Source organism: Pseudogymnoascus verrucosus (genome assembly GCF_001662655.1).
Source record: "Pseudogymnoascus verrucosus strain UAMH 10579 unplaced genomic scaffold scaffold_14, whole genome shotgun sequence".
In the NCBI taxonomy this organism is placed as follows: Eukaryota; Fungi; Ascomycota; class Leotiomycetes; order Thelebolales; family Thelebolaceae; genus Pseudogymnoascus; species Pseudogymnoascus verrucosus.
In genome coordinates this window covers 351,826-370,032 of record NW_017263665.1, presented here as the reverse complement: position 1 = coordinate 370,032, position 18,207 = coordinate 351,826, and the positions used below count along the sequence as shown (strand labels likewise).

Sequence of the window (18,207 nt, the reverse complement as noted above, 5' to 3'; positions counted from 1 at the left end):
ATTGTTTGAACTCGCGATGGATGGAAACTCTGCCCGAAGACGCGGTACAAGACGATCATGCCGTCACTGGAACGTCATTTCAATATGTGGTGCCTGTGATCATTTTACGCCAAAGCCAAAGCGAGTTTGAACAAACTCCTTTCTTCACAGTCATTTAGCAAGTCTGACCAAGAGCTTTGGCAAGGTTGATGTCGAAATGATATCCTCCGCAAACTCCGTTGTTCCCTAATTAGCCCGGAAGAGCCTGCGCCGTGGAGCTGCATTCCACATTGTGGCTTTTGCTCTAGAGCCTTTCTGCCATTTTAAAATAGTCGATAGAGTCATGGTGTTAACTACACAGATCGCAGTACTGAGGTCTGGAATACTTCGCACCTACTGCACTTCTTTCTGTTTTTCGGCATATACAAACTTTCGTGGAACGTGCACCGTAAAAGGCTAACCCTGGTCGCGAAATCCCCCAAAATGACTAGGGTTCTAGTTGGTCGAGAAGCTGCAATTAAGGTTGGGGCCCACTAAGGACACATACTTGTGTGAACACCACCCCAAACCATAAAGTATCTTGCAACCCTCTGTCTCGCCGTCCTTGTGGCTGTCGTTAACTCGGTCGCCATCGCCGCTCCCGAGCCCACGGCATTCCGCTAGCGCCCCGGTCAGCCCTGTGGCAAAGTCAAGCGCGCCGCCAAAGCCGGAGCCATCGCCGAGCCAACTGCCGAGAACTATTTAGAATGGTAGTTGTCGTAGCTATCCTCATTCAGACTATGCCACCAGCTGACCAACAGGCAGTTACCCATCGGTGGCATGTAATCTGGGATCCAACTTTCTCGGCTCCGTCAAAGCCCTTGTAAATAGGGAAGTTCCATGCGACTATAGAGACGCGGGCGTGAAGCGATCAGTGGTGACTCCTTACAACCCCTGTAAGAAATATAGTATTATTCAAGTTAGTAAAATTTGCAGCTCGTTCATCCGTAATTTCTACCATGAGAGAAAGTCACGGAATCCTAAGCACCGAGATGCCTCGCTGTTATGGAGGAAGGAGGAAGCTCCTCCGCGCATCGTCTTTCTTCAAATTTAACCAAATGATGTGTCTTGGAAGCATTAGATCTAACTACTCAACGTGGACACATTATGCGGACTGCTTAGCCTTACCGCGTTAGGATCTGAAGAATGCTGTTTTTTTAATTTAACTAGCAAGAGGAGCTTCTCGTTGTACGAGTGGCTGGAGTAAAAGAGAATAGAGGGTTTGCTGCAGGTAAACATGCAGGTAGACATGTTCAAATGTATGTGTGCCTAGACATTGTTTGGAATTGGCGGAGAACATGGTATCGGACGAGGGGAATTTATCGCACAAAAGGATGATATCGCTATAACACTAATCGTCATAGCATTTACTATAGGTCAAGCCGCTATTAACACGCTGCGCAGGAAAGAACCTCATACTGTAGCTTCGACCTTAGCATGGTCTCACTGGCTTGTGATATATAAGTAGTACGCTATATCGTATCATTTTTTTACTCTTTCAGCTCCCACCTTTTCTCTTCTTCCCGTTTCTACATGTTCAAGATGCATCTACTTCAGCCAATCGTCGTCTGCTCCTTGTTAGGTTCTGTCGTAGCTTCTCCCGTCGAAACAATAGCGAATGATTTCACACCAGCCCAGCGTCGCAATGCTGCACTAGGTGAATCTACTGAGCTTAATAAGCGTACCTGGATGAGCTACAACAACATTGACGGCTCCGCCACTTCAGGAGCAAAGGTACTCCTAAAGTTCATCCAGTCGCAGTTTGGATGGCATTATCTTTCTGGCCAGCAAGATCCAACCAGTTTCGCCTGGGTGCAGTCCCAGATTGGAAAGACTCCCGCCATCCTTGGTAGTGACTTCATTGATTACTCTCCATCACGCGTCGCGCATGGCACCTCGTCCACAGCTGTTGAAGACGCCATTGCCTTTGACAAGAAGGGCGGCATTAACACCTTCGTCTGGCACTGGAACGCCCCAACCGGCCTCTACGACACTAGCGCTGAGCCCTGGTACTCTGGTTTCTACACTGCAGCGACCTCATTCAACGTGCAAAGCGCACTAAACGAGGGTTCCAACGGTGCCAACTACCAATTGCTCCTCCGCGATATCGACGCTATTGCCGTGCAGATCAAGCGCCTTTCCGACGCCAATGTGCCCATCCTCTTCCGGCCCCTGCACGAGCCAGACGGAGCCTGGTTCTGGTGGGGCGCCCATGGATCTGGCCCCTTTAAGCAGCTCTGGAATCTCATCTATAGCCGTCTGACTAGCTACCACGGTCTACATAATATGGTCTGGGTGTGTAACACCATGGCGTCAGACTGGTATCCGGGCAACGATAAATGTGATATTGCTACCACCGACATATATGCATCTGCTGGTGACCACAATCCACAGGCTAGCGCCTGGCAGACACTGTATGGGGTCACAGGGGGATCGAGGGTGCTTGCCCTCGCGGAGGTGGGTGTCATTCCTGATCCAGAGCTGCAGGCTAGTCAGGATATACCGTGGGCTTATTGGGTTACCTGGGCGGGGGATTTTATCTCAGGCGGAGGTTATAATTCGAAACAGTTTTTGTTCAATGTCTATTCGGATAGTAAGGTGGCAACAGTGGATGGTGTCACGCAGATTGGGAACTGGAAGAGCACTTAGGGAACGCGTTAGAACTCTCGTGTTTGAAGTAAGCAGACTGAATTAACTACGTATCTTAATTGCGATTGAGACCCTAGTCTGTTCTTATTCCTTTGTGTGTAGGGTTGTGACGATCTTTGAATATTTGGTAGATCATTATTTATACGTAATGCTAGAGAATTATTTCGCTACGTGCTTGAATTAGAATCATCAAGGGGCCCTCTAATGCCAGTTTACCATTTCCTAAATCGCCTTTCTTGACTCCTAGAAAAGCAGCGACATTTTAGCGCTCTGTTGCCTAGAAAAGAGTTGGACGTCGACATGGGGATGTGTGATTCGAGTCTAATAATTAGCATCCGGATCCCTGCCAATAGGTTGCAGGTGCATTAGCCAATGCCCGCGCATTACTGACCCGGCCCAAAGGCAACCCGCCACTCTAGATTCGTGGCGAGATTAAGCTTTCCGTCGTAGTTTCCGGGCTTAGCACCCTTGGCATCAGCTTGCCAAGGTCTCGAGTAGTATTCGAGTTCTTGTAGTATTCGGGTCCTTGGTAAATACTCGCCGAATACTTTAAAAAGGGCCTAAATACTACTCATCACCAAATAGTATCTGAGAGGTTCCCGTATCAGTTTTACTGTTCTACAAACCGAAACCCACACGGCTAATAGTCTTCCTGAGAGCCGTAACAAGGAAGTAGTACAAACATGAATAACGTTAAATTGGTTGAAGAAGACTTAGAGGAGGTTTATGACTATATTGTAGTAGAATATTAGAGAGTTAGTTGTTAAGGAAAACTAGTAACAGTGGCTGTGGTTGCGAAAACAAGGCAACCTACGCCATTAGACGACTGACATCATGGCTAACGTTGGCGTTTCCCCCTAAACTGTCACGCTTCTCTCCGTGTTGCATACACGCTAGAATTATATCGTTGGAATCGTCACCGTTCGTTTAATTCGAGGAGTTGAACGTTGCTAGACGGCAGAAAGTCAGGCCACCCAATTAACATCAATAGTGGTCGCGGCTGATGTACGGCGATATGCCGTATGATTTGTCACAATCTTCACTGACGCTTTTCGCCGTGCTTTTGACAAACAACTTTTCCAGCTCTAGTTTGTGTCTAGCAGCTTATCGCATCACTTTGCATCAAGGCACCAATTAGATGCTTACATCACGGCTAAGGGTCGGGCTGATGACATGATCCTTGCAAGTCTCTGCATCAACATGCCGTGTCCCTGGGCTGATAAATGTTAGGGCATAAGCGGCGATCATCTAGGTAAGGTTGGTGTATTCTCTTTAGGCTACGCAGTGGTCCATGTACAGGAGTTGACGTGGCTCCGTGGTACCTTCCTAACAGACTATGCAAGAATAGTATTCATGATCACCTTGGACTGGCACAGTATTTAGCTATGCACATAATACAGACTCCTACTATGTACCAATCCAGCCGTATGACCTGTTTACTGTTACACGGCTCTATTCCTGCTATGGGGTCTTGCTGTGGCTTGGAATAAAGATTGATATTGATTTTGCGCGAGGTGTCATGTGAGACACCCCGCAATAGGCTACATTATTCCTGTGACGTCCCGTCCCCTTCCACACATTAATTGGATCACTACTATATGTAACCATGAAATTGTCGCTTGAAGCTTGTACGTTGTTTAATTTCTATGGTAGCGAAGCCTGCATAATTTCAGCTCTCAGCCTCAGTAGAACCTCGAACGGGAAATTATCTCGGCGAGTCCGAGATAAAGTACGAAAACCACAGTTTTGCTCCTCAACCATCAACGTATTGTCACAAAGAAATATATGTGATATATCTGTCTGCTTCGCTACTTCCAGCTTACGGACCTTTGGATATGTGTTATCTATTGTCGAACTTGTCCTTACGTACTCATAAGAGCTTTGGTGTCCCACCTTTGCAAGAGGACCGCTTAACTCGTTCAACATCCGAATTTAGCATCAGATTGCGAATATTGTGCTGATTACATAAATTGTGTTTATCGACATCGATCTTCATGTTCTTGTCTTCTATCCCCATTGCTTCCGTTTCGGTGCTTGCTGGAGCCCTTGGAGTCATCTCTCATCTGGGTTACTTCATCCATGGCGAACACCACATGCAGTCCGTACGAATCCTCTGCATATTTGTTTTGGGCCCTTTAATATTCTTCGCATGCAATTTTTTTCTCTATGACTTTCCTATTATCGAGGCCGGGAAAGCGACCATCGTGGCATCGACCTCTTTTTTTGTAGCCTTGACCCTTAGCATTCTTAGTTATCGTGTCTTTTTTCATCCACTACGACACTTTCCTGGCCCCTTTTCTGCCCGCCTGACCAAGCTTACTCACGTCGCTCGTCTCCTTCCAAATTCCGACAACTTCGCCCAGGCCCATCAACTACACCAAAAATATGGGGAAATCGTGAGAGTCGGCCCCAACGAGTTGACAATTATCAATCCAGATGCAATTGCCGCAATTCACAGTTCCAGCTCTAAATGCATCAAAGCACCTTGGTATGATGCGATTGGAGGCCCTAACCCATCCCTACAACTGACTCGCAACCGAAACACGCATGACAAACGGCGAAAGATCTGGGACCAGGCATTCAGCGCAAGGGGTGAGTTACACGCTCTATATTGTGCTGATCTCCCCTTCCTGTGCTCACCTATTATGTAGCACTACGGAACTATGAAGGCCGTGTGGATGGCTATGTGGACCAACTGATTGCGCAATTGGACAATCTCGCCAACCAGCCCGTCAATGCGAGTCTCTGGTTCAACTTCTACAGCTTCGATGTCATGGGTGATCTTGCATTCGGCAAGTCCTTCAACATGTTGAAGAGCGGGGAGAAACATTTTGCCCTCAAGTTGCTCCAGGATGGCATGCGCCCCGTCGGTATCCTCACGCCCATTCCGTGGATCCTCCCGATTCTCCTGGCCATCCCCGGCGCAGGGACCGGCACCAAGATCTTCACGAAATTTATTGAAGACCAAGCCGCAACTCGGAGAAAAGTACAGTTCCAGCCAGTACACATGTTTACATTTCCCCATAGATCACCTAATAATCTGATCCTTCCCAAATAGAACACCCCGCTACTTCCAGATATCACGAGCTGGCTCCTCGACGCCGAGGAAAACAGTCCAGACCCAATGAACAAGAATCCGAGGCAAGCCACTTCATTTCTCCTCGCACAATGATACCAATTGGACACTCGTGATCTAATCTATACCCCAATCTCGCAGGTGGCTAAATGGTGATACCGGCCTTATGATCGTGGCCGGCAGCGACACCACCGCCGCCACTCTTAGCCATATTTTCTACCACCTTGCCCTTGACTCTACTCTCGGGACTAAGCTTCGTAATGAACTTCGCACCACTGCGCCTTGCGATGCCAAGTTTCTTGCTGCCCTCATCAATGAGACGCTACGTCTCCACCCGCCAGTGCCTTCCGGTGTGCTGCGCCAGACTCCCGCCAGCGGCCTGGTATTTGGAGATACTTTTATTCCTGGGAATGTGACGATATCGATGCCGATTTGGTCACTGGGTCGTTGTGCGTCCCAACATTCAGTCTTCAAGATCTCTGATACTGACTTGATCATAATTGCAATAGTGGAAGGCGCATTCCCCAATCCCTCATCCTTTGTACCTGAGCGCTGGACAACGTCTCCCGAGCTCCTGAAGAACAAAGCCGCATTCATGCCATTTTCTACAGGTCAGTTCTTGAAATATCCAGTCCTAATGCTCTCTGCCTTCCTTTCTTAGTCTTTAGCTAAATACTCAAAAACCGCAGGCCCTTATTCCTGCGTTGGCAAACAACTGGCGCTCCTCTCCCTCCGGACCGTTGTGGCTCGCCTTGTACAGCGCTTCGACATCCGCTTTGCGGCTAACGAAACAGGCCAGAGTCTATTACGGGATACAAAGGATGTATTTACGCTTGACGTGGCGCCTCTGAATTTAATTTTTGTGAAGAGGGACCCCGTTTAAGTCTAGGACTAGTGTTAGCTAGTCAATATGCAATGCAAACCTTTTACTCTTTGTTATCTTTGTTAGTAGCTCTTTGCATTTGGTTAAAGGACGGAATCGTACTCTTCCTATAGTAAGAGGATGGACTTGTATCCTCTCTCTATTAGAGGGGCAAATTTTAGTAGACGTTTCGTTGTTAATCCATATAGCTTAATATTTGCTGGTAGTTTATCCTTTAAGAGCTTCATGCCTACTATTCTACTTTAATGACCAAGGGACCTAAGAGGCAAGTAAAGGAGTGACGTGAAAAATCGCAAAATAACTAAGAAAATCCTTAAGAACAAAGCGAAAATGAGAGGTAAGATTTCATGGAAGATGACAGGAAAGATGCAAGGGAAGATGGTAGGAAAGACGAAAGGGAAGACGGGAGAATGAAGGGAAGAGACGGAGTAGATGTGTGTAGACACCAAACTAGGGGTAGGCTACTCGCTAACATGATGTCCATGGCGTTATGCTCACAGAAAGCTGAATCCAAGAATCGGAAACTCATTAGGGACGCATAGCAGCCTAGGATCTAGAAATTAGAAATGGAATGTTGTGTTAGATGGTGTGGAAATAGGGAAGAGAAAAGAGAAACGGGAGGCTGCTTTTGCGAAGTAGCGAAAACCGAAAAGCGTGGTGGTAAAAGCAGTCGGGCCCCCTAACATAGAACGGAATTGAGAAGCTACATTGTAGGTGGATCACAGCATATGTAGCTCATGGCACAGAGACAAAAGCGTTGGTAGTGATCTACCTGAACTATTCTCCATAAGGACTGGGATAGGCGGGAAGCTCCATCACAGATCGTCGGGAAGTTCCGTTATAGATCGTGGGAGGCTTAGGCACCGATCGTCCAGAAGCTTGGGAACGGCTCTATTCCGACCGGATGAGGTCAGCTTGACTTCATGGTAAAAACGATTGTTGCATGCGTCAATCGGTTACGACTCCCGAGTTGATAGTTGGCTCGCCATCACAAAGTGATGATTTATAGGAGATGGGAGCAACTAGTTCCTGTCCAGGGCAGGAGAATCGATTTTTACCCTGACACAGATGAGGCAAGAGATAGCGAGCAGTGGTTGAGAAGTTTCAAATTGATGTAATTCAATTACCCCTTTCGATTAAAAGTCTGACCTAGATTCATTCTTCGTACACGTCGTACTGTTCGAACACGCACGCACGCAGCTTAGCTGTCTACATATTTCTTAATTTGATACAGTGAAAAGCAGTTGAAAGTTCATATTGTTGTCATCAGTTAACCCTGATATAACCACTTGAGTATTGTACTTCTAACAATGCTATCTCATCATTACATCAACGAGTAATATAAGAAGGGTGAGTTTGAGTTTAAAGCATGTTGCTCAGCTCTATAGGTATAAAGGAGCCGTCTTGCTCTACGTTATTTTGCCTTGCTCCTAAGGTTTTCCTTATTTTCACCATTGTTGTTACTTCAAACTACCATTCCAACATAATGAAGCCAGTGCATATCTCTACAGCCCTTGCCTTAGCCGCGCAAGGCATAGCTGCCACTAATGCTAACATGTTCATGGGGCCGATGGAGCAGCTTGCTCCTCTGTCCCAGCTCCGAAGGCTCGTTTATCTTAAGAGACTTTAATGAACGAAGTTAATGATGGCGCCAGCTCTCAATCCAGCTCTCAATCTCCTCTGTCACTTGCGGAGACTGGAGAGCATACATACACTGAAGTCTGCTACGGCGCGGAAGGCTCTATCCAGAGCATCAACGGCCGCGACTATCGCACTTATTGCTACAACTCTAAGTGGAATGGCTTCGTTGGAATGGGTTATTTGCCAACCCTTGAAGGTGAACTTTTCCTCCGACACACAGCTTTAGAACCCTTTGCTAAACTCTTCGTCAGAATGCGAGTCAAAGTATAACGGCTGTACGCTTGTCCCAAAAAATCTCTCGTAGTGCAAAAGGCTGATGCTGAATAGACACAACCAGTGCTACATATGGCTTCCACTGGTATCCAGGCAGCGGTGCCTGCTACCTTTTCGTCGACAAGTCCGCCCAGCTCTATGTCTATCACTACGGAACAAACGAGAAAATCTTTGCTATTCCCACCTCGCTACCTGCAGAGACTCCACTATGCCCTTTAGCGACCAAAGAAGGCGAAGTGTGGAAGATTAACGGCAAACTATACCGTCTCTACTGCAGAGGCCAGGCAAAGGTTGACGCAGCAAACATTAAGCAACTTGGCAAGGCGAGTTCTAATATAACTGAGTGCGAGGAGTTCTCGCGTAAGGAAAATGGCGAACTCTTCCACTGGTACCAGTAAGTTGCTGCGCCTTGTGATGTTTCACCAGCTGACCATACCTTTCACACTCAACTACAAATAATTTACTGACTACAACTATCAACAGGAGCTACCAAGCTGAAGCAGCAGGTGACTCCACAGGTAAGAGAAACTGCGAGGTTGTCACTTCTTGGCCGGGTCCTAAAAGACTTGTGCCACTTCGCACAAAGAATAGCTACATGGCAGCAGTTCCATATTCCGGGAAGGAAGAAGATGTCGAGATAGCTGGTGAGATAGACGACTGAGTTGAGGGTACAATAGACTCTCTACTTGGTCTCCTAATTCGTCTGATACATAACAAATTCACATTAAAATTGAGTCTACAAAATACAGAAAAAGAATCAAGTTGATATGTAGAGCCTCAATGGAGCCCTTCCCTTCAACATCTCCATCGCTATAAATTGCATATTGAAAGTCTTGTGACCCACTCCACTCAGTAGACTCTCCTAAAGCGCTCCTCTATACAAATCCCTAGTGTCCCTAGATGGCGCATAATCTATGTTAATGAAGACTGCAACTTTTTTATCATCACGGAGAAGGAAATACAGAACAATGTTGACATTTCAAAATTCATTGCAAATCTAGTTCTTATTACTTAAGTTGTTATCTCTTAACGAGGTTGCGAGAAATAAGCCTTCGTTAAATTCTCAAGCACAAAGGGAAGATGCAAGGGAAGATGACAGGAAAGACGATAGGGAAGAAGGGAAGAGAAGAGAAGAGAAGGATCAGGAAGTGCCTAAATTGAAGGTTGGCTACGCGCTAAAATATCCTATGCTTAAAGTTAGGACCTTATAGCTTTAATAACATAATGTTAAGATCATTGTGTCACAGCGAGGTCCTGCACAGAAGCGTGCTGCCATTTGTAGGGATGGGCCTTACGCTAGAACCAGCGCAAAACTAGCCTTCTTCTATTCATGCAAACCCCCTGTTCTAGCCCGTTGCTTGGCTGGGCAAAGTGAGGAGGGGCCAAAATGAGACTCACACCACGATGCGGAACTGGCCCATTAGTCACTTTCAGGTTCTCAGCCCTCAGCCACGTCGAGGAGGGGCACAACCGTGCTTGCACTGCCCACTCTAGGTCATGCAGCCAACGCCTAAAGGGAGCCGCTTTTGCAAGTGGCGAAAATTACAAAAATGGCGGATCGCAAAAGCGGCGGGAGGGGTAACGGGAAGAGCGAGATCCGGGGCCCAACCATCATATGTCACAATACGCGATTGGCCAACAATGAGAAGCATCAGTGGTTTAGTGGTAAAATCCATCGTTGCCATCGATGGGCCCCGTGTTCGATTCACGGCTGATGCAAACACGACCAATCTCCAATTCGGAAATTCATCTTTTTGCAAAAAAAAATTGTGCCAAATTAATTCATTAATTCAAAGTCGATGCAATTATTTATCCCCAGTCCAGAGATATATATTTTACACTTTTGCCTACCATATTCTTCGAGATTGATGTAATTTTCCCTACCGTAGATAATCGCTAACGGTATTTATCTCACTTGACGTATTTATTTTTTCGGTCCAAATATATTAATCCAACCAAAACCACCATAAATAAAATAAGTATAACAAAATAAATTCATAGAAAGTATATTATTCGTTACACCCCATCTATATATATCTTACAGCCTTACCCAATCCAACCGATGTATTGTACAATTTTGCACACTTTTCAGACACGGAGATCGTACCTTCGCAACGCAAACCAACATACAAAAGAGATGAGAGTTGAGTTAGGGACTCGAACAGTCGCAAGAAGTGCTTCCCCTCGACTCAAGTGCCACACCCACCCATGCCATTCCCTGTTCACGAGGACGAAGACGAAGGCTCATTGGGCTTATCTCCAGGCACACCAAAGAACCCAGTCAGCCCGCTCTTCATAGCCTTCATGCCCTCCTGCTTCGCCATCTCCTCATGAGCAGCCTCTTCCTTCAGCCACTTCTCACCCTCCTCCCTAATCATCTTATCCAAAGCCTCATAGTTCTTCTGGCCTCTCTCTCTCGCCTGGTCTTGCAACATCTTACCTTGGGCAAACGCCTCGCTGGCTGACTGCTCTCCCTCAAAGGCAGCCTGTGGCTTGATGCCAAGAGCAGAGTTCAAGAAGCTGACGCCGCCCTTCTTCGGCTTCTTCTTCTTCTCGGCTTCAATTTGTTCCATGAACTTCTTACGGGCGACTGCTTCGCGTGCCGCAAATTCAGTTGGGATATGAGTTCCTTCGAACGAGGCAATGGCCTTCCTCACATCTGGAACGGCCATCGTGGGGATATACTCCAGGAATGGAATGAGTGAAACCAGCTCCTTGTCCTTGGAATCGCCCTTCCACTTCGGCATTATGATGGCGTTTTCGGGCTGCTCTTCCGTGTGGGCCTTAGAGGTGTCGAGGATAATGACCTTTGAAAGGTCACGGTTCAGGTATGAGAGATCCTGGCAGATAGTTAGCTTAATGTCAGCAATCCAACCGTTTGCAGTTCATACCTTGACATATTCGCCCTTTCTGTACATTGTAGCCTCTCGGAACAATGGCCAGGTGACGACATGGTATGGGTCTAGCTTCTTAATGACTGGCTCGCCGATGGCCCACGGGACGGAGGTAAATATAACCAGTTCGTAGTACTGGCTGAGGTATCTCAGGAAGTAGTCCACACCAGGCCTCTTTGCCATCCGCCATCCGTGCTCTCTTGACCACTCACTGTGGATGAGTAGGTCCTCCAAACTCAGAACCAGTGTGTATGGGCGTCCGAAGCTTGGGTCAACGTCTGGCAAGAGCTTCTTAAATGTTGGCTCGCTGTAGTAGCTCAGCTGGTCTCCCGTGCGAGCTCGGAAACGAGCCCACATGAGTCCAAGAGACCATCCAGAAGGCGCATCGACGTGTTGTCGCTCTTCCTCATCCGACTCCCAGTTTCTGCCCAAGTATACGTATGCGGCAATGCACGTTGCGAAAAATGACCCGTACAGGTAGTTTGCAACACGAGCACGCTTCTTCTCCGAAGACGATACATATGCCGATGCTGGGAGCTCGCCTTTCGGCCCTCGTCCACCTCCGCCAGTTGCTTCATGTGGGTCTTCCGTAAGGTTCAGGGCCGACGCCGCAGATTCGTTGGCTGTGCTGCCCTTGGATTCGAACTCCAGCGTCGACGGTAGGCCTCCCCTGAGATCAGGCAGTTTGAAGTGTTGCGGCGCGCCGCTGGTAGATGCGGCTTCGTTCAGTGGGGCATTCTCCGATGGTGATGCTTGAGTTTCGAATTCGGGTTGTTGCGAAGATACGTCGGGGTCTTCGATGGATGACGCTTTCCCGTTTGCACCAGCCGCAGCGCCGCCAGCGGATGCCTTCGTCGGAAGTTCCGATGAAGGTCTTTGCTGGGTTGTCGGCTTCTTTGGCTGACCTGGTCGCTGGTCGGCAAGCCCCCGACTCCATAGAGCTGTTGAGGGTCGGAGGAATCTTACTGGCGCCGCCCTGAGGGCTGGGGCGCGCAGAGAGCCGCGCACTGCTCTTGAAAGCATTGTGGAAATATGGGCTTCAAAGGATGCCCAATATGTGAATCCTACAAATGCGACACTCCGACTAGAAGGACATTTGAGCTTGGATGAGGCTCGGGGGTAATTCGATGATGGAATTATGGTCCTCCCAAAAAAACCAGCCTAGGTCGGTACGGTGGCCGACTCGACCACGCTAGCAGTTCTTTCAACATAAAACAAACTTCCTGTCCTCTTCTCGTCCTTTCTTCTTCAAAGTTGCACCCAGTGAACGAAATTTGACTCGACGCTCCTTTACTTTCAATGGACGTAGAGTTGTATTAGCTGGGGAGAGCGAAATGGCTCTGCTAAAGACGAGACCATGAGTCCGGCTCTTCTCGAAGACCGCTCCATGAAAGGATCTCGCCCGTTGTAGTGCTACACTCCAAACCCTTCAACTACAACTTTCGTACTATCTTGGCCCTAAGCTACCTATTTTACGATTTAACGTTCAATAAAACTACTCTTTGACAAATCCAAACCCTGAAATCATCGAGAAAGTCACTGCATCAATGAAGAATAAAGTGTTGACGCTGAGGTCACGGGGAGGAGGAAGTGCGAAAGTCTCTGGGACCAGTGGTGCGATCCACTCATCCGCGTATTCTCCACAAGATCAGAAATCGGAGCCGGAAGACTCGTCAATGAAACACAAAGTCTTGACGCTGAGGGCACGGGGAGGTGCAAAGATCTCGGCGACTAGAGCGTACCCTGCGGAAGATGTGACATCGAAGTCAGAGGCAACAGAGCCGTTCAGACTTCTCGATCTCCCCTCGGAGCTTCGGTTGAAGATATACGCCTTGATATTCCACTCTTGCCCCGACGTCATTGATCTGGACCCGGACAACTACAAAAATATCCACCGCAAGTTGTCCATATTATATGCCTCGCGCCAAATACATGGGGAGGCATCTCATCTCCTTTATTCCACGAGGACGTTCCGGATCTTCCCATGTATCGACCGGTACTTCAAGTCAAAGCGGCCGCTTCTTGCCCGCCTATCCCCACGATGCCGGAACTCTATATCATCGCTTGAGTTACGCCTTGGCCCAGGGTTTGCAAGCCCTCCGAAGAACTGGGCGGTGACGGAATCTCTAGGCCTAAAGGATGCTACAAATGTTCGCATACTCAAAGTCATGGTTCAGGTTGATACATCAGATCCAATGTTTAATGGGTACCGCGCCAGAGGTCTGGGCGAATCATTCTATGAAGATTTTTCGAAATCCTTGCTTGACAAGATTTTGGAGGCTGTGCCATCAATCAGAGAGGTCCAGCTTGACGCCTGGACTTCAATCAACAAGGATGGACCCATGATAAGCGGTTTGACGAGTGTGGTGAACCAGCATCGGAAAGTGATATCGTGGGGGCCGGAGAGGGGTTGGACCAACGAGAAAGGAAAAGAGGTGATTGATCTGAGAATCGCAGCAAAGCCTATAGTGATACGAATTCCACCTGAGGTTACTGTGGTCTCTTGAGGATGGAGCGAAGTTCCGGCTAATCTGGCTGTTCTGGCTGTTCTGTCTGTTCGGTTGGTGTTTTGTGACCTGGTTACCCACAGGTTCTCTGCTCTTTTATGGCTACTCTTCTATTTGGAATGACTGGCTGGTTCTGCAAGCTCGGTGAATGAATTATAATGAATGCTATGAACCGTTGTTTTCAATAAAATTCCACGACAATCTCGTGACCTGAGATGCTCTGCAATGCAATCGCTGTCTTAAATGAAATTCTGACACAATCCCTTCTTGTGACCGAACATTTTAACCAACTATCTTTAGGGGAAATAAAAACTTTAGTTGTGAATGAACGGGATTTATATAAAATTAAACATCCAGCAGCTAAAGACCTGAGTTTATAAAAGTGGTTCCTGAGAAATAGAAAATCATGCTAGGGGTGATGTTTCAAGTCGTGAAGCCTTGTCTCGTCAGCCTTGCAGTTGGTTGCGTCGCTTGCGTTGGATAGACAACCACCACAACATCAAGGAGGACCCTCAGTTTACAGCCCATACCAAGCAAACAATGATAACGACCTTTCTTCGCGACAATTGCGACACGACCTACTAACAACAGCAAACGCCTAAGATACCAGAAATATTATTCTGCCACTCGCATTTATAATTACGATATACCAGGCTCAACCAGGAGCCAAAGGGGCTTTGTTTACGCGAGTTCTGGGAGGAGGTTTGACAGAGGATCCGAGCAACAACAGAGATGGAGCCACCTACAGGAGCGTCTTCTATCTCAGTAACTGGTAAGGGTAACCATACACTCCTATGAGCTGGAATAACATTTTCTAGTTCGTGTGAGACCGTTCACGCTGAAGGAGGCTGCGCAACTGTAAGTGTATCCGCCCCAGCTCAGAATCCGGACTCTGACAATTTGTAGCAAGAAATGCGATGATGGAACAATCTTTCTGGGCGATGGGTCCCTCGCAGCAGCGCCTACCTCGAGAATTACGAATAAAGGCATACACCCGGTGATCAAAGTCGTGGACGATAAATGCCTGTATGTTGCTCATGTTGGAGACGGCAGCTGGTACTGACAATTCTTACAGTGTGTTCGATCCACCCGAAGACAATGGCATGTCAAAATTCTCTCGGGGAAACCTCATGAGTATGGGAAAGCGAAGCAAGGATCAGACTTTTGGATTCGACCGAGTATTTGACGAGAACACAACACAAGGCGACGTATACGAAGCGACGACTCGAAACCTTCTGGACAGCGTACTGGACGGATACAATGCAACCGTTTTTGCATACGGAGCCACTGGCTGCGGCAAGACCCATACGATTACCGGAACAGCTCAGCAGCCTGGCATCATTTTCTTGACAATGCAAGAGTTGTTTGAGAAGATTGCGGAGAGGAGCGACGAGAAGCATACTGAGGTGTCCCTTTCATACCTGGAGATCTATAACGAGACGATCCGAGATTTGCTCGAGCCTGGTGGAAGTAAACAAGGATTGATGTTGAGAGAGGATGCGAACCAGACTGTCTCCGTGGCTGCGTTATCTAGCCACCACCCCAAAGATGTCCAGGAAGTCATGGACATGATTGTGAAGGGAAACGAATACCGCACAATATCACCGACAGAAGCGAACGCGACATCATCACGATCACACGCAGTTTTACAGATCAATGTGGCGCAAAAGGACAGGAACGCCGCCGTGAACGAGCCACATACCATGGCAACACTCAGCATTATCGATCTTGCGGGCAGCGAGCGCGCAAGTGTGACGAAGAATCGAGGAGACCGCCTTCTTGAAGGTGCGAACATCAACAAATCGCTGCTAGCTTTGGGAAGCTGTATCAACGCATTATGTGACCCCCGCAAGAAGAACCACGTCCCATACAGAAATTCAAAGCTCACTCGACTGCTTAAATTCTCCCTCGGAGGCAACTGCAGGACGGTTATGATTGTTTGTGTCAGCCCCTCGAGCGCGCATTTCGACGAGACGCAGAATACATTACGGTATGCGAACAGAGCCAAGAACATCCAAACGAAGGTCACGAGAAACGTTTATAATGTCAACCGCCATGTGAAGGATTTCGTAATTAAGATCGATGAGCAAATGGCTCTCATTACTGAACTTCGGGCCCAGCAGAAGAATTATGAGGAGGCCGCGTTTGTGAAATTTAAGAAGCAGACCGAAAAGAGAGAAGTTATCGCGAAAGAAGGCATCGCAAGGATTCGCGCGGCATACGAATTGTCGGTTTCGGAGAGGCAGGAGAAGTCAAATAACATGAAGAAGCTGCACCAAATTGAGCGCAGAATCTCGATCCTGTCAGCATGGATTGCTTCCTTCGACAGCATCTGCGACAACAGAGACGATGGCGTCATGCCACCAAGCTTGACCTCAATGAGGAAGACAGCCCAAGGAATCCTGGTCGAGCTAGAGCATAGCCGCCAGCATTACCATCAACGCCAGCAGAAGAATAACTGGGAGCGCGCCATTGATTCCGCGGCGCAGAACAGCATTCGTCAGCTGACCGAGGCCGATGGCACAACAGATGGAACAGAAGTCGCGAGTTTGGAACGCGAAGCGGAGCTTCTCAAGGCGAACGCTGCACGCGATGCGCTATTGGAGGTTGTCGAGTTAGAGAAATCCGGAGATTCGGGCGTTATGCAAGTGCTGCTCTCTGCCCAGTTCGACCTGATCTCTTCTCTCGGTGACATCCTCGCCATGAGTCAAGAAGATGCCGTTCGACACGCCAAGTCGGTTTTGACGAGGTTGTTTAACAGCTGCTCGACTGCTGCGTCGCACGTCATCAAGCCCGATGGGTCGCTCAACGTTACCCAAGCTTTCCCACCAATGAAGCGTGGGACGCCGAAGACGAAGAAGCAAGTCAATTTGTTCGTAGACGACGATACTCAGATCGCACCGCCAGCATTGGAGCCCTTGCCCGCTCCAGTCCCAGAACATGTAGCCGCCTCCCCAATGAGAGGCTCGCCTAGACGTCGCAAGATCCCAGGCAAGAAGGGCATCTCCTTCACGCCAAACAAGAAGTCACCGAAGAAGCGCAGCGTGCGCTGGCGCGACGATGCCGACTCGGGCGCCCTCGCGGAGTTTGAGAAGACACCGCAGAAGCTTCAGTTCACACCCGAGGCCTCTTCAGCGGAAGCGAGCTTTATCCTGCCACCGCTTCCATCGGACCTCGCCTCAGAACTACTAGACGAGGCTACAGATTCATCGCCCATTCCCGAAGCGCCTCAGCCAAGCCTGGACATCAAGCCCAAGAACAACCGCTTCCAAACCGGCTTCCTCTCCAAGCGACCCGACACCACATCTCCCACCACCCACCCAACCTCCACATCCCCATCCTCCTCTGACACCTCCCCCCTCCGCTCCATCGACCCCACCAAAGCCGGAAACCGTCTCTCGACATCCGCTCCCCCCACCTCGGCGCTCGCCAATGAACTCACGCCGTCCTCGACCCCGGACTCGTCCGCGCCGACGTCGGACACGGAAAATATCTCGCACGCGGATAGTGCTAAGATCCGCGCCGCGCTGCGCCGCTCCCGCGGAAGCCACGCACACAGTATGTCCGAGAGTGCCCTTCGCACCGCGCGCCGCCGTAGTCCCACCGCTGCTTCCGCTGGGAGTCCGCCCGCAGAAGCGCATTTCTCGGCCGGGCAGGCGAGGAGGATGGTTGGGTCCGGGAAGGAGCCTATTGTGGGTGTGAGTGTGCTTAGTCCACGATCGGCGCCGGTGATTAAGAATGCGTCGAGTGGAGGGGCGCCGAGGAGGACGACGATTGCCAGTTCGGTGGGGGGGATGAGTGCGGTGCAGGCTGTTAGGTTGGGGGTTGTGGGGGCGCCAAGGCAGAGGGAGAGTGTGGTTGGGGTTGTGGGGAAGGGGGGTTGGCGGTGATGATTGTTGGGAAGTGAAGGGATGAGGCGGCGCGAGGCGTTTGTGTGGCTGTTTTTTTTTGAAAGTTCGAGCATATGTTAGGGTTTGTATGCATTATACAGGTTTGGGTTGGGAGTAGTAGGTGGGAATGGGCGTGGCGTGGCGAAAGCCGGTTTCTTGTATTGTACTGATATGAATTCCTGGAGAACTTGTTTTTCTTCATTCATCGTTTCTGTGGTTGTTCTTGTGGTTTTTTGTGATGATATCCAGTTGGTGTTGAGTTCAGTAGTAGCTGTGGTTGCTCATTTATAAGGTGGTGCTTCATGATGACATGTCTCACGGATAGCAACCAGATAGTCACTTTATTAAATTTCATGATTTCTATTTGCAATCCCAT

At 48.7% G+C, this 18,207-nt stretch overlaps 6 protein-coding genes and 1 non-coding gene across 7 annotated transcripts; 6 read left to right on the top strand and 1 right to left on the bottom strand.

The window, feature by feature from the left end:
* Positions 1-1,560: 1,560 nt before the first annotated feature.
* Positions 1,561-2,667, top strand: MAN26A (Mannan endo-1,4-beta-mannosidase man26A; the record flags this gene model as incomplete). The annotated part of the gene is made up of 1 exon (XM_018273470.1): positions 1,561-2,667. One exon carries the CDS (start codon positions 1,561-1,563, stop codon positions 2,665-2,667), a length of 1,107 nt encoding a protein of 368 aa, XP_018131591.1.
* A 1,994-nt stretch (positions 2,668-4,661) lies between these two features.
* Positions 4,662-6,626, top strand: VE01_03990 (uncharacterized protein; the record flags this gene model as incomplete). Its single annotated transcript, XM_018273468.2, has 6 exons — positions 4,662-5,259; positions 5,319-5,668; positions 5,726-5,808; positions 5,885-6,192; positions 6,253-6,354; positions 6,433-6,626. 6 exons carry the CDS (start codon positions 4,662-4,664, stop codon positions 6,624-6,626), a joined length of 1,635 nt encoding a protein of 544 aa, XP_018131593.2.
* Positions 6,627-8,255: 1,629 nt separating this feature from the next.
* On the top strand, positions 8,256-9,262 carry VE01_03989 (uncharacterized protein; the record flags this gene model as incomplete). Its single annotated transcript, XM_059463582.1, has 3 exons — positions 8,256-8,463; positions 8,519-8,542; positions 8,595-9,262. 3 exons carry the CDS (start codon positions 8,256-8,258, stop codon positions 8,936-8,938), a joined length of 576 nt encoding a protein of 191 aa, XP_059319809.1. The 3' UTR covers positions 8,939-9,262.
* Positions 9,263-10,188: 926 nt separating this feature from the next.
* On the top strand, positions 10,189-10,260 carry VE01_03988 (the record flags this gene model as incomplete). The annotated part of the gene is made up of 1 exon: positions 10,189-10,260. It is a non-coding gene; the product is annotated as a tRNA-Gly (tRNA).
* A 292-nt stretch (positions 10,261-10,552) lies between these two features.
* Positions 10,553-12,547, bottom strand: TIM50_2 (mitochondrial inner membrane protein required for protein import). The gene is made up of 2 exons (XM_018273466.2): positions 11,432-12,547; positions 10,553-11,380 (listed from the first exon to the last, which is right to left on the bottom strand). The coding sequence occupies exons 1-2, from the start codon at positions 12,455-12,457 to the stop codon at positions 10,763-10,765; spliced, it is 1,644 nt and encodes a 547-aa protein (XP_018131692.1). The 5' UTR covers positions 12,458-12,547; the 3' UTR covers positions 10,553-10,762.
* Positions 12,548-12,981: 434 nt separating this feature from the next.
* Positions 12,982-13,941, top strand: VE01_03986 (uncharacterized protein; the record flags this gene model as incomplete). The annotated part of the gene is made up of 1 exon (XM_018273465.1): positions 12,982-13,941. One exon carries the CDS (start codon positions 12,982-12,984, stop codon positions 13,939-13,941), a length of 960 nt encoding a protein of 319 aa, XP_018131693.1.
* A 732-nt stretch (positions 13,942-14,673) lies between these two features.
* KLP5 (kinesin-like protein Klp5) lies at positions 14,674-18,196 on the top strand (the record flags this gene model as incomplete). The annotated part of the gene is made up of 4 exons (XM_018273464.2): positions 14,674-14,713; positions 14,760-14,799; positions 14,848-14,967; positions 15,017-18,196. 4 exons carry the CDS (start codon positions 14,674-14,676, stop codon positions 17,829-17,831), a joined length of 3,015 nt encoding a protein of 1,004 aa, XP_018131690.1. The 3' UTR covers positions 17,832-18,196.
* Between the last annotated feature and the right edge of the window lie 11 nt (positions 18,197-18,207).